Source organism: Electrona antarctica (assembly GCF_951216825.1).
Source record: "Electrona antarctica genome assembly, chromosome: 15".
NCBI classification, from domain to species: Eukaryota; Metazoa; Chordata; class Actinopteri; order Myctophiformes; family Myctophidae; genus Electrona; species Electrona antarctica.
The window spans coordinates 22,086,379-22,102,094 of record NC_136796.1 but is presented as its reverse complement, the minus strand read 5'-3'; the positions used below and the strand labels follow the sequence as shown (position 1 = coordinate 22,102,094).

The 15,716-nt window shown below is 43.1% G+C and overlaps 1 protein-coding gene across 1 annotated transcript in view; it reads left to right on the top strand.

The window, feature by feature from the left end:
* The window catches only part of grin2da (glutamate receptor, ionotropic, N-methyl D-aspartate 2D, a), a 237,271-nt gene that overhangs the window by 80,613 nt on the left and 140,942 nt on the right, over nucleotides 1-15,716 (top strand). The window contains exon 5 of the mRNA XM_079522009.1: nucleotides 9,520-9,660. Within this exon, the coding sequence (XP_079378135.1) occupies nucleotides 9,520-9,660 (141 nt within the window). The remainder of the gene's footprint in view (nucleotides 1-9,519; nucleotides 9,661-15,716) is intronic.

The following is a 15,716-nucleotide window of genomic DNA, read 5'->3' as shown; positions in this document are numbered from 1 at the left end:
ATGCAGTGGAAAGTAACTACAGTAAGTAAATTTACTTAAGTACTGTACTTAAGTAAAATGTTTATGTCCTTGCACGTTACTTGAGTATGTACTTTTACTCCACTACATTTATTTGACAGCTTTAGTTAGTAGTTGTTAGGTAGATTTGGATTAGTATTACACAACTTACATTAACCACTTTTGGCCATTTGAAAATAGCCAATCTAAGTAACTATAACTATAGCAACAGTATTTCTATATTGCAGTATTGATACTTTTACTCTAGTACAAAAACTCCTACTTTTTCCTCCACTGGTGTGAAGCCTGCTGCTATACTGACTATTATTGTTAGATACCATTAAGTGAGTTACCAAACATAAAGCGACTTCATTCTACTGGATCTCTTCTCCACTAGTCCCTCCCTAACATTTTAGTCTACATATTAATTTGTTGATAAAATTGACAATTTATTTAGTCTTAGTTTTAGTCATCATAGCTTCGTTTTTATTTTGCTTTCGTCAGTGAAGAAAGGTAGTCGACAAACATTTTTCATCATAGTTTTAGTCGACAAAATTAACACTGCTGGTGGGCTGAGGTCGCCACTGGGAGCTTTCCTGCAGGACAAGCGAGCAAGTGTTTGAGCAGGGCAAAAAGAATTATGAAAGACAAACATCATCCTAGCAGCGGACTGTCTCTCAGTGATGATGTGAAGTGGCAAGAATCGCTTGAGATGCCTGGCTCACAGCCCAGGGGCTCAAGGCTTAGAGAGAGTTGAAATAGAGAAAACGATCCAAGCACTCAAAAAAATGAACGGAACAGAGGGCGTGAAATCAATGTACTTTAATCATATATTGCAAGAAAATTATGAAAACCAAACATGTTTCGACCAAACTGGTAAGTAGCACAGAGCTTTGAGAGATTTCTCTCCCGGCTGTCAGGGGTGTAAATGAGGACGTGGTGAAATGTACACACACACACACACACACACACACACACACACACACACACACACACACACACACACACACACACACACACACACACACACACACACACACACACACACACACACACACACACACACACACACACACACACACACACACACACACACACACACACACACGGAATGGAAAGTGACTCTTCTTTCTTATGAACTTATGACTTGGCACGGCTGCTGAAGATAGAAAGATGCAGGATATTTTATGCCTCTGCTTGTGCACTTTGTGACACAGCTGCTAAAAGACAAGATATCTGTATCTGGACGTTGCACCTGCACATTTGTGACACTGCTGCTTAAAGATAAGATATTCTCTAGGACAAGAAAGACCCCAAGTTCCCCAACCCTAACTTTTATTTTGATCGCAGCCAGTATTTCTTTTATCTTTATTTATAGTGCTTATCGTTATGTTTATTCTTACTTTTTATTTATGTTTTGGGGATAAGAAAGCAGAGTCTCAATTTCCTTTTTTTATGTGGTCGCATTTTGCAGAAATGCACAGTGCATTATCTCTAGTGACCACCAAGTCCCATACAAATACACAGAAAAGAAAAGGTTGCTCATTATAAAATACAAGCTGCAACTAACCAGTGATTGATGACCAGACATGCACTCATAACAGAGAAGGTTAGAGGCTAGGTGGCCACTGAAACGGCTGAATTATTTGGTGATTTGATGACTTGCCTTATATCGGGACATAATCTCGAACAGTGCTGAAGCAGACTTTGCAACGCTCAGTGCGGTGAATCTCTCGCCTGACGGCTTGCTCGGCGCTGTCTCTTATCATCTTGAGTTTGAGAACGGCATTTCTGCATTCCCAGAGTGCGGAAGTGTCCAGGACACGAGCATGGAAATGCTAACCCTAACATCCCACGGGGCAGCACACCTAAACCTAACCTTAACCCTCTCCCAACCCTTAGCACACCCCTCACCAACCTTAATCCGGTCGTTTTAACGCACCCCTCACCAACCTTAATCCGGTCGCCTTAACGCACCCCTCACCAACCTTAATCCGGTCGCCTTAACGCACCCCTCATCAACCTTAATCCGGTCGCCTTAACGCACCCCTCACCAACCTTAATCCAGTCGGACAAATGCTATGTCTAACCAATGGTATGTCTAACCAAAGTATGCCTCCAGCTGGGTTTGCATAAATGGTCACGCCACTCTCCCCTCCAACTAGTAGTCCGGGATGAAGTATAGTTTTAGACCGCGGCGGAGGGGAGGGGTGCCGTCTCAAGCGAACTTGAGCCACGGGAGACACCACAGAGCACGCTAAAGTGCGTGAGTTGCCTTGTCGAACGTCGGCTTAGCCGACTCAGCCCCGTTCGAGTTGCGACCTGATTTGGACAGAATTGTAAATCCAGTTATTCTGGCGAGAGAGTTTGCCCCGATTGCCACTCAAATGGCTACTGGCCAATCATAGCGCTTCCTTGCACAAGTGCACTGGCCAATCACAGCGCGTCCTTACGCAAACCCGGCCCCATTTCCCTGATCTCTGACCTCCGCCACCCAAACCCCCCCCCCCCCCCCCCCCCCCCGTGGGTTACTGTGTTGAAGTGTCCTTGAAGACACTGAACCCCTAACTGCTCACGATGAACAGAACAGAATTCATCCCCCACCACTGGTGGAATGGTGGATGAATGTACTGTGATGCACACATTGTAAATCCCTCTGGATAAAGGACGCTATATGTATAATTTACCATTTTTATCGGTGGTGTCCAGAGACGTCTAACATATGGACTGTGCAACAACACCTGGAGTGTCCGTTCCGAAGATTAAAGGGTACCTTGCACATAAAACATGAATAGGCTACATACTGTATCTCCTCCTGTCATTTTGCAAGACCCTTATTATGCATACAGGAGTGACGCATACTTTGAGATGACCCGCAAGGTGTGCTTAAGATAACAAGCATGCTGCTTTTTCCCGGGATGGTGCGCCTGTTTGATAAATAACGTGCATATTTCTAGCTGCAGAATGCATTCAAAATGAGACGCAGAAGGCTTACTAAAACTGGCCCTCTGTCTCGATCTGTCTGTTCTCATTTCACTCTGCACTGTTATTAGAATTGCAGACACTGCTGTCGGGCAGAAACCTGCATGTTTCAACATCTTTTTTAAGCGTAAACTAATCTTCTACTTTGTCATTCTACACTACAGTGTCAGTGTGTCACGCTAAAGTAGCAAAAACCAGTACGAAAACAATCGATAGTTGCAGCCCTACGTGTCTGTCTGTCTGTCTGTCACTGTTTTACAACCCCGTTATCCAGAGCAGGAAGCTAAAATCTACCTCGGTTGAAAGAATATTAATAATGCAGAACTGGTGAAACTAGTTGATCTGAGATCGGGAAGAGGCTGGAAAACAGCGGAAAACCTCAGTGAGCAGACCGGTCTGAGGTCTGTTCCTGCAGCGTCTGTTAAGTGAGGTGATCTGTTCACTAACCGGCCCACTCAGAGAGACATTGGGAAGAGGACCTAAGGGTGAACAGAATGAAAGGAGTTTGGATCACCCAACCCTAGAGGTCTCTGCGGCAGTAGAGGAAGGAGAGGGAGAGGAGGGTCTACTCCTCTCTTTTTCAATGCCTAAGCTGGGAGACATACGTGAACTGTCCAGTAAGACCCTATATGCTGTGAGTGTCAAGGTCAACAAGGACACACTGGTGTCAAAGTGGTCAGAAGTTCTTGCAACAGGCTCCTCCCCACGGGGCAGCTGGAGGTCCATGTACAAAGCTCCAGTGGAGAAACGCACAGCGGATCTACAGTGGAGAATAGTGCATGGGGCCTACAAACAGACATGTGGCACACATTGACTCTAGGGCCAGTAGAAGTTGTCCATTCTGTCAGGAGGAAGAAACACTTGAACATCTATGGTTAAGGTGCCCAAGGCTTGGTAGTCTGTTTGCACTGCTACAGAGATGGTTTAACAGTTTTAATGAAGAGCTCAATGATGAAATGTTTATTTTTGGGCCAAAGTACAAAGCATCACAAAAGAGACGAGTGGTACTGCTGAACTTTTTACTTGCGCAGGTAAAAGTTTGCATCTGGCTCACTAGGAGCAGGAAGGAACAAAATGCAAGGAGCAGGGACCCGGAACTCATGGCAAAAGGACTGATAGCAGCTCGTCTCAGAATCGAGTTTGCCTACTATAAACTGATTTCCTGTCTAGAACAGTTTGTTGAGATGTGGGGGCATGATAACCTATTGTGTAGCATTGAGCAAGAAATGTCCTGAAGAATATTTGAGTGTACACAAAAGATTAAATAAAGGCTTTGTTAAAGGTCTCTCTCTCTCTCTCTCTCTCTCTCTCTCTCTCTCTCTCTCTCTCTCTCTCTCTCTCTCTCTCTCTCTCTCTCTCTCTCTCTCTCTCTCTCTCTCTCTCTCTCTCCCCCTCCCCCTGGGTCCTCCCTCCCCCTGGGTCATTGGGTTGTGTTATATCATTAGCACACTGAGCAGCTAGTACACATTTAGCAGATGTGAGCCATTCTGGACAGAAAGTACAGAAAGCATTAAGGCCACCTGCTCTCCATAAAGCACAGTGAACATGTAGCAGTATATACCCATAAGGCATGCCTTATATGGAGATGACCCCCGCCGTCACAGGCACTTTGGTTAAATGCTAAACGTACCCTCTCCTAAACAGCTGTCGCCAATTCGTATCCTGGCACAGCATGTAAATTAGTTATTGCGCTTTAGATTATCAAAGAAAAATACTGCAAGTAAATTCATATATTATAAATGTAATGGCCAGCTGTATCTCTGGCATCAATAAAACATCACTGGATGAAAAGAGTGATGGATGGGAAGCTGTGGGTGAATGTCATATTTACTGGCTGTTTTTTAATGTGTTTGGGAATTTGCTGTTGAAAGAAATCTTTGGAGAAATGTGTCTAACTACATTTTGAACATTGTGATTTTACCACCAGCCTAGTCCTGCTGGGATTGAAGCCTTTGACATGCAAATGCCATCTTTGTGAAAATGGCTACACTGTTTGACTGTTGTTCTTTTGCCTCCATTGCTGGAGACATTATGCTTCTGGGTTGTCCGTCCGTTTGTTCACGTATGTGTGTACTTTTACATACAATACTCTCCCATCATCCTCGTGAAGACAATATCTCAGTAACGCCTTGAGGTGAATCTCATGACATTATCGTCTGTCGGGTTGGTCCAAAACTGTTACTTTTCAGGATTCAAATTCAAAAACAGCAAAAGTAGCAGATCTACAAGCTCAAAACGTTTAAGTGACGCACGGCATTTCAACCTTGTGGATCAGTTACTTTTGATGCTTTTGTGCGCTGTAGTATGATCAAGTAGGGGTTCGACTAGAAGCCACTTTAGACTAAGAAAATGAGCTAGAAGATGAGTTCTGGGATGTAGTTTAAGGAGTAATCAAATCATTTAGTTTTGAGAGGTATGTAGCTTTGTTTTGGGTTATTGGGGTATTGGCTAGAATACCAGGAAGTGCATGCATATAGTCGAAATTACATTGTACTAGCGCTGAGGCTAGTATTTTCAGGACTCTTTGTTGATTTACATGAGTCGAGACTCTAACAAGAAATTTGGGAGTCATCCGTGAAAAAAAAACAAATCAGTCACAGGCTGATTTCATTTCATGCATGTAATAAAAGTTGACCTAGTATTGGCTGGGAATCGATGATGTCACTGGTAGGCGGCTTTCTGAACTGTCCACAGCCCTCCTCTGAGACACATGTACAGACCAATTTGACAAAAGTGGTACCACTTTATAATGAGTATTTGTAAGGAGCAATTATATGAAGATAAGGTTGAAAAAGGGTGAAGTGGTCTTTTAAGCAAAACATCAAGGTCAAGGTCAAGGTAAACTTTATTGTCCACGAGGGAAATTTGTCTTGGGCTTTCACCCAGCTACAGCCACACATAAAACATCAATGAAAAAACAAAAATACATTACAGAGGAAGACACAACATTACACAATTGCACAAATTATGTGGATAATCTAGCCTCACACAGTTACTGCTGTTTCAGAGCCTCGTTCAACATCTTAGTTGATACATGATCATATTAATCTTTCCACCACTCATGTAAATACGTTACAGTATTATATCAGGACTGAATTCATTCCACATCGCTTAGCACCTCTGAGGGAATATCATATGGACATCCTGTCCCTGTTTCCCTGGGCTTCACTGTCCAGCAGCCATCTTGGGCTGTCAAGATGATGAACGATTTGTCTCTCCCGCTGCTTTACAGGACACTTTATTTTATTTTTAGCTCAGTCTGATACATCCCCACTTGTGAAATTAGTTTCTGGGCATGGTGATCGTGAGCTGTTATTCTATTGATGTTAGCTGAAAGGAATAGTTAACCCAAAAAATGACTTATTTTCTATCAATTACACACCTCATGAAGCCTTGAATTCATGGACATTGTGTCATTGATAGAAAATAATAATAATAATTCTTTAAGCGCAACAAGCTCAATATAGATTGTCAAATAGGGTCTAATCACCAGGGTTGGGAAGTAACCATGTTACGCCGTTACGTACAAAGTACAAAAACGGTAACTGTAACGTCTTAGGGTACATTTTAAAATGTGTAATCTGGATTACAGTAACGGCCGTATAGTAATGGGGGTTACAGGCTTGATTACAATCTCCCCTTCCCCTCATCAATTTTAGGGCTACAAATAAGTTAAAACACCAAACAATAAAATAATCAAGTCTTAATAGTACGCATGCATGGCACATGATGCGCTGTGTGTGCGTGTGTTGCTGCTGCTGCTCACTGCGCAGTGAACACAGGCTCGCGTGGCTCGGCTCCAACACGAGCCACATCGGTCACAGCCAGGCAGTGGTTTCCCCCGCCGTCAGACTCCCCAGTCCAGACATATTATATTATATTTCATTAGTGCTGTGATCTGTAACCAGCGGACAATGATCTGTAGGCTACTGTACCCGGGGACAGAGGGGGGACAGTGAGAGGAGGCGCCGCGTCGGGGTGGACTGACTGGAGCGCTCTGGGTTAGATTTTGACGGGGAGTGGAAAAATTATATAAAAGACACCGTTCAAATGACACTTTAACACTGTAGTAGTAGGCTCGCTAAAAACCATAACTCTATGGACATAATAACATGCAGCGGGGTGTAATCAGCCCTCCTCAACAGCTTCACAGTGTGGTGGTGGTGGTGGTGGTGGTGGTGATATGTTCAAACGGGATACAAATCCAAAGAGTTTCAGTTGAATCAGTTGTAATTAAACTGCGATTAATTTCAGCTGTGACCAATAGAGATATGCCTTGCAATGCGCTGGGTCGCACATTGCAAAGTGAAACAGTCTGAAACTCATCAGCTCCGTAACGTTGCGCTAGAAAGGTGTGTGTGTGTGTGTGTGTGTGCGTGCGCGCGTGTCTGTCTGTCTGTCTGTCTGTCTGTCTGTCTGTCTGTCTGTCTGTCTGTCTGTCTGTCTGTCTGTCTGTCTGTCTGTCTGTCTGCCTGCCTGCCTGCCTGCCTGCCTGCCTGCCTGTCTGTCTGTCTGTCTGTCTGTCTGTCTGTCTGTCTGTCTGTCTGTCTGTGTCTGTGACAACTTAGTGTTAAAGTGCTAGTGTTTTCCTTCTTTTGTTTTAATCAATATTTATTTTTGGAGTCTACAGTGCCCGACTTTGGCTAGGGCCTATATTCTTTATATTTGTATATTGTATGATTTGGAATGAATTAGCCTTTTGTGTGAACACGTGCCTTAATTGCCTAGCCGAATAGGACTGTATTTTAACATGAATCATAATAAGGTTGGAACTTGAGAGCCAAATATTTTCTGAGGAGGTTCTGCTTGTTGTAAAAAGGTTGAGAACCACTGATTTAACCATATTTCTGTTGTCCTTTTCTTAATTTCATAAGCTCAACATTCTTGTCTGGTATTCAATGGTAAAACGTGTTTTATCTAATTAAATAGAGTTTTGCTTAAAAGTAATCCAAAAGTAACTGAAAGTAACTTGTAACTGTAGGGGATTACTTTTTAAAAGTAACCTTCCCAACCCTGCTAATCACCCTGTCAATAATGATTAATGAATCATGATAATTATCCTGATTATTACACGGCTAATTAACAAAGAAATTAATAAATTGTTAATTGCAATATTGGACTGCCACCCCAATAGCAGCTTTTCAGTGCCTTCTGCCAGCTCTATTCATATTTTTAATTCATAATTTTAATGCCAATAGAAAAATCCGTGAGATACACACTATATCTCATTTTAACATGGTAATCCTATAGTATTAGAGGTTTGGATTAATGAATTCACTACGTCAAATCCGTCAACGGTAGTTCAAGGGTTAATGTATTCCAGGTGCATCCAGTGCAACGGTTTGCCTCGGGAAAACAACGGGAAGTCTTGGGAATCAATATTCGGTTACTTTGTCTATTTCTCACCTCAAATGTATTCTTGAGAGCACTTTGATTTAACTGTAAATGCTGCAATGTTGGATTCGGAACAAAATTTCAGTCCAGATTGATTTAGCAGGTTAGTCTGTTATTGAGTTCAGCCGTCACTATTCAAAAATAATAGACCGCTGAAATCAGTGACCATTCAGAATCAAGCATTCAACCAAGCCGTGTAAATACCAATATGACAATATGACCAATATGACATTCAAACTTTTTAGAAATTTGTATTGATCAAGTTTCTTTATTAGGAAAAAAGACCCCTTGCTGAGATGTACTGTATCATCTCATTTCCGAGGGGCTCCCAACACAGATACATGTCACAATCATTATTGTACATGTAAACAATAAAACAAAACCAATTACATACGACGTACATGGACAGGACAAAACACTAAACATTGCAAACCTTGAAAACCTTACAGCCTCATTACGGCATTTAATCCAATCATATAACATATTATGAAAATACTACGTCCTATACAGTGAGTGCAAAAAATTTAAATAATGATAATAGTAATGCAAAATAAAATAATGAAATAAAGGAATAAACATGGGGCTCAAGAGGTAGAGCAGGTCGTCCAATGATCCATGGGTCGGCGGTTCGAATCCCGGCTCCTCCTGTCTACATGTCGAAGTGTCCTTGGGCAAGACACTGAACCCCAAATTGCTCCCGATGTGCTGGTTGGTACCTTGCATGGCTTCCGCCGCAATCGGTGTATGAATGTGTGTGTGAATGGGTGAATGTAATGCACAATCTATGTAAAGCGCCTTGGATAAAGGCGCTATATAAATGCACCATTTACCATTTACCATTTATAATGGCATTCCAAGGACCCCCCCATTACTCTGAGTGTACAAATGAAAATCCACGTGGAACCCACCCAAGGAACCACTGACATAAATATTTGATGGCAGACATTCTATTGTGGCAACGCATCTCAAATGGAGCTTTGACTTTTTGTTTAGCCTGGCTCCAAATAAGCCATGGGGGAAATGAGTCATAAACCTCTCTCTCTCTCTCTCTCCCTCTCTCTCTCTCTCTCTCTCTCTCTCTCTCTCTCTCCACCCATGCTCTCTTACTACCTGTATTGAAAGACATTTTTATCCCCCCCTCTGCAGACGTATCGCCAAGGGCGTCTCGGTGCTCACCCATGGGGCCATGGCGCTCCGCAGGGACCAGGGGCCCGGCAGCCGTGGCCAGTACGCCGGCAACTGCATGACGGACGCCAACCAGACCAACAGAGTGCCAGACAGAATCAGGTGAGCCGAGCCGGCAGGTGGGCGGGCCGCGGGTGGGCAGGCTGGGAAAAATGAGAGGAGATCAAATGGTGCTTTTGAACTTCTGTATAGTCCTCCAGCACAACATTCATCCACCTTGTCTGCAGAGAACCAAAATGCATGCAGCAACTGTAACTGTGTTATAAGATCCATTACGTTTAATGTAGTGTCAGTGAGAGAGGGGGCAGGTACACGCCACAGAAAAATAATGGCTTGCTGTCATAGTATCGGCCTCTTTTCTACATGGATCTGACACTTTGGCAAGAAAGAACTTTCAAAGGGTCAATTCATGTGATGTATGACTTAAGCTTAAACAACACGCTTGGTTCATCAATCACATCAAACAGAGGATAGATCAGCAATGAACTCCCTGCAATAATCACCTTGTTTGGTTGCTTGAACTTGATACATCTCTCATTTGTTTTGTATTGGCCTGTTACTGTGTAATTTGTATTGCCTGTTGTTGTATGGTGATTGATTGCGTAAGTCATATCAAAGTAGGGTGGTATTCATCGCACAGCCTATTGTAATATCTAAGCTAAAAGGTGGAAAAACCTAAATGAATATGTAGACCGCTTATTATTATTTCAGGTACAGCTCCCCTCCAACTGTGTTTCCACCGCACATCATTTATTGCATGCGCCAGGATTGCACTGCCTGGCCCATACCCGATTCCAAGCCTACCCCACAAAGACATTCTGGCTCCGCCACTGGGGGAGGGGCGGAGACAGTTTGTCGTCACAGTGTAGGCCTACTGTATGCTGCGATGAGACGAGTGGAGATGAAAGATGCAAGCTGAGGGGAATGTAGACGAGGAGGAGGAGGGAGGGAGGAGACGGGTGACGTTGTCTTGCTTCTAAATGGTAAATGGTGCATTTATATAGCGCTTTTCTCCAAGGCGCTTTACAGAGATTGTGCATTACATTCACCCATTCACACACACATTCATACACCGATGGCAGCGGAAACCATGCAAGGCACCAACCAGCACATCGGGAGCAATTAGGGGTTCAGTGTCTTGCTCAAGGACACTTCGACACTAACTCTGGGGGAGCCCAGGTTCGAACTGGCAACCTTGCGGTTACCATCCAGCCACTCTACCCCTGAGCCACTGCCGCCCCTGGTGCCATTTCCCTGTCGGTGTGTCTGTGGGCACTGCGGCTTCTTCAACGATGATGCCTTATGCTACTGGATTGAGACCAGAAACTGCAGACCGGCAAAGACTTGAATTAATCACCAAGCCTGTCATGAAACAGTTCCAACCGCCTCGCGGTCACTTGCGTTCTCAAAGTAGCTTATACCGTCTCATTTGAAGAAAACACCCGAGACCTTCTTCTGAAAGCCTCACTCACTCTGCACTCACTCACACACACACACACACACACACACACACACACACACACACACACACACACACACACACACACACACACACACACACACACACACACACACACACACACACACACACACACACACACACACATGCATGCTGAAATTTGCATAATTTATAGAAGGATATAAATGGCAACTGTTTTATAAAAGAGATTTGTTGTGGATGTTGTTGAGGTGGAAACATTATGTCCAAAACTGTTACTTTTCAGAAGTTCAAAAGCATCAAAACTCAAAAGTAGCAGATCCACAAGCTCAATGTGTCTCGTCTGACACAGGTGACACTGTAGTAATAGTATGATCAAGTAGGGCATTAAATTGCAAAAAGTTAAATGGAGATAGAAATCAGTCACCCAGAGGCAGCACAGCAATTAAGAGTTTAGTCAGAGTTCCAGGTGGAGAGGTAAAGTGTAAGGAAAGACAGTGCTGTCGTATTCAGCAATAAAAGTCAAGAAAAATAAAACAATTAAGAAGCACTGTCCATACAGAATAACAGCATACAATGCCTGTACAACTGCCCTGCACTATGCAGGAAAAGAAACACAAGGTTACAGTGTCTCACTGTATACCGTCGTAAAACTAAATAGTGCCCAGTTCAATGAGTGCAATGCGAAAGAAAGTGACAGTGTTCACAGTGGAAAAAATGTACAATAACCATAACCTAAGTCATGTCCTTGATACATCTAATATTCTAAGTTATGTTACGGTAGATAAGAGGTTTCTGCCACGATACATTGTGTTTGATCCTGCTGGTGTGTGTCCATAACAGCTTTCTATACAGTTACACTGCACAGGTCTTGTCAAAGCGTATATATTTCAGCATGCGGCATGCCCATGAACCATGACCTGCTCGCAAGAGCAGAGGACGAGGGAGGAACGATGCCATGCCGCCGTACCCTTCACTTATTTGATTAGTGTCGTCCAGACTAAATATGGTTGGAAATTCAAACAGACGCACAGACAGACTGATCGAGACGGGTAGTTCTCTAATCCGTTATCTTGTGAAGGTGAAGAGATACATTTTGGGGCCAGCTCTTTTCTCTTCCCGTCCTGAGCACTCTGTCACGCTCTGAAGCGCCAGCCTCTCAATCGGCTCATTTGTCAGCGTTGGCCGTCTATCACTCTGTCTGCCACTCCACTTGGCGGGACTCGCGTCGCTGCAGTCAAGAGTGACAGACCTTGGTATGGCGGGTGTGAATGACACCTGTGCCATGTGTGTGTGTGCGTGTGTGTGTGTGTGCGTGCGTGCGTGCGTGCGTGCGTGCGTGCGTGCGTGCAAAAACCGTCCATAGCCGTAATCACATTTGGAAAAGTGGCTATGGCCGTTTTTAGCCCAAGGAGTGTTTTTTGTGCAAAATAAATTGTTGGAATGGATTTAGGATCATGAAAACCCCCTAGTTTGACCCGTCACATGCTACTTAAAACATTTTTGGCCTGCATACTGTATGGGTTGTTAATGTTACCCCAACTTTCAACAGTTGTCACAAAGTTTCCCAAGGGAGTTGGGTTGGAACAAATTGAGAGGTGATAGTAGACACCTTTATGAACACATCTGTGAAGAAAGCTATGGGTAAGCATTCATTTTGCAGATTGGTCACCCATTTGACTAACTTTCCCTAACTAATATGCACACACACTTACTTTACTTTTATCTTCATGTACTAAAGGACTCTCATTACGATGGTCCAAGCAGGGAGACAATGGACACTTCAAAAAGTGGTGTGGCATGGTGTTATCAGCAGTGGACTAAGAACATTTACTCAAGTACTTGAGATATTTTAGTTTTTTGATACTTGTTACTCCAGTAACAGCATAACTTTTGAAGGAAACAACCTACTGAGACAAATTAACCAACTTTTCTATACAATTTGGACCCAAGGAATTCATTAAAGTGGTTATTATTAAGATTCAAGCACATCTTGACTCTATTGTAGGACAAAAACTGCAACAAATATTGCTGAAAACGTTCAGATCAGATTTTACACTTCTCTTTTCACTAACTTTTTGGAGTGAACTTTTTTACAAAAAAAGGTCCCATGGGGTTCATTTTTAAGACTTCAATCTTACCCAAATCCGAAAATGGAATTAAGGAGAAAACTATTGAAATAAACAACCTACAGGGACAAATTAACACATGTTTCCATACAATTAGGACCCAGGGAATACATAGAAATGGTTATTATTAAGATTCAAGCACATCTTGACTATTACAGTACAAAAACCGCCAAAAGATTAGCTGAAAACGTTCAGATCACATCTATTCTTCCCTTTTCAGTAACTTTTTGGGGTGGATTTCTTAATCCTTTAAGTGTGTATTTTAAGATTCTGACGGGTACCAAAATGCGATAGTCAAAATGCGATAGTCAAAATGCGATAGTCACAATGCGATAGTCACAATGCGATAGTCAAAATGCGATTTCAACACTGTTGTAAAACCACTGTTGCCCCTAAAACACAGTAGTTATATAAAATAAATAAAAAGTCGATAGAAAAAGTCGATGGTCGAAAAGTCGATGGTCGAAAAGTCGATAACAACACACTGTTGTAAAACCACTGTTGCCCCTAAAACACAGTCGTTATAAAAAAAAAGTCGATGGGAAAAGTCGTTGGGAAAAGGTCGTTGGGAAAAGGTCGTTGGGAAAATGTCGTTGGGAAAATGTCGTTCGAGGGCCATGAGATTCTCCATGATGTAGATCTTGGCCTCGTCTGCATTAATACAGGATTTGCGCTCACCTTCCTTGGTTGTGATTTTTAAGACAGCTGGAAAAGCAAGGCCGTACCGTTGTACTCCGGGGCAACTTCTTAACAGGGCTTTAGCGTCGGTAAAGGCCACACGTTGCCTCATCACCGAAGCCGTATAATCAGCGAATATATGAATTCGGCTACCGTTGTGTAGAATGGATTTTGCTGCTGCTGCTTTGCATAGAATATCCCCCTTCTCCTGGAAGTAGTGGAACTTGACTACGAAGGGTCTCGTCGGTTGTTAGCCTGGTTCTGCGGCCTCATAGCGCTGCAATGTGTCCGGTCCAAGGTCGGGAGGTAGTCAAGTTTCAAGGATAGCTTTAGCAGTTCGGCAACAGCTTGTTCTGGTCGTATTTTGCCGAATTTCTCGTCGATTCCAAAAATACGGCAGTTGTTTCTACGTTGTCTAGACTCCAAGTCATCCGTTTTTGAAGCCAGTTGCTCTGCTTGGGCAGTCAGTAATTTAACTGCATCTTCCAGTTCAACGACTCGGTCGGAGTAGCTGTTAGCAGCCCCTTCCAGGCTGCTAATTTGTGCGGCGTGGGCTGCGCATTCGGTCTGGATGTTGTTCAGTGAGTCAGTGTGGAGAGAGTTTCAATTATTTTGTTCGACAATTCTATCTTGGCTAGTACTCGATGCTCCGACTCCTTAATAGCATTCATGAGGGCTTCCACGGCCGAGTCAGGCATGAACAGCGTGCGTGCTTCCTCCTCGTCGTCGGTGCCTGGAGTTGCCGATGCGGTTTCTTTACCGCGTTTAGGTCCCTTTGGTGGCATCGTGGAACCACAAATAGTCCGAATAAGTTGTAAAATGACTTTTGAACTATAGTTTAATTCATAAGGTTGTGTTTGTTGGCGTCCGGGAGGGTTAAATTAAGCTAGACATAGACGCTGTGCGGAGCATTCAGGAAACACGTCTTCACATGCTGCCGCCCTCAAATAACTAACTAACTAAACATTAATGAAACATTAATTAATACTGAAATGAATGTGACTTTACTTTGGAGGACAAGCATCTAGTAACTAACCCCTAACTAAACATTCATTACACATTCATTAATAATGAAATGAAAGTGACTTTACTTTGGAGGACAAGCATCTAGTAACTAACCCCTAACTAAACATTCATTACACATTCATTAATAATGAAATGAAAGTGATTTACTTTGGAGGACAAGCATCTAGTAACTAACCCTTAACTAAACGTTAATTAACTGGTAGTTAATTGATGAAAAATGACCCCTGGGGGTCCTCCTGCGACCCCCAGGTGAGCCAGCCCAACATGCGAGACCCCCGGAAGTTTTAGAACCAGTTTCGGAGACCGAGTCAACTCACTAATCCTACCCGCCTATGAGCACTTATCCTGGGCATAGAACTGACCGATAATAACATATCTACAAACACACCACATTAAGTAACAGGCTTAACTACTGATAGATTAACGGAGGTTAAGTAATGGTTAAGTAATGGGTTACTTAAGCATTAATTGATTGAAGAAGACAAGGAATGAATGATGATTTAATGATAGTTCATGATAACTAATGCATCACCCAAGCCTTAATTAAGCCTTAATTACGTGTATGAATTTGTCCCTTAAAGTAAAGTGTTACCCCTTTATCAATGTGTTCCATTCATAAACTAGCCTACACAGTGCAATCTATGGTGATAAAATTATACTATATATCATAACGTGCATGTGTCGTGTCGTGCTGTCTGGGACTGGATCCCCCCCCCCCCCCCCTCTCTCTCTCTCTACGCACGCAGAACGCACTGTTCTTTTGGGCATTTTGTTATATCAGTGCGATGAGCGCACTGATATAACAGACATTCAGCAGCGCAAAATGTTTACAAGTTTATCGAGATGAAAGTCCCTACTCCCCATAACCATTGCTATTATAAGTTCAG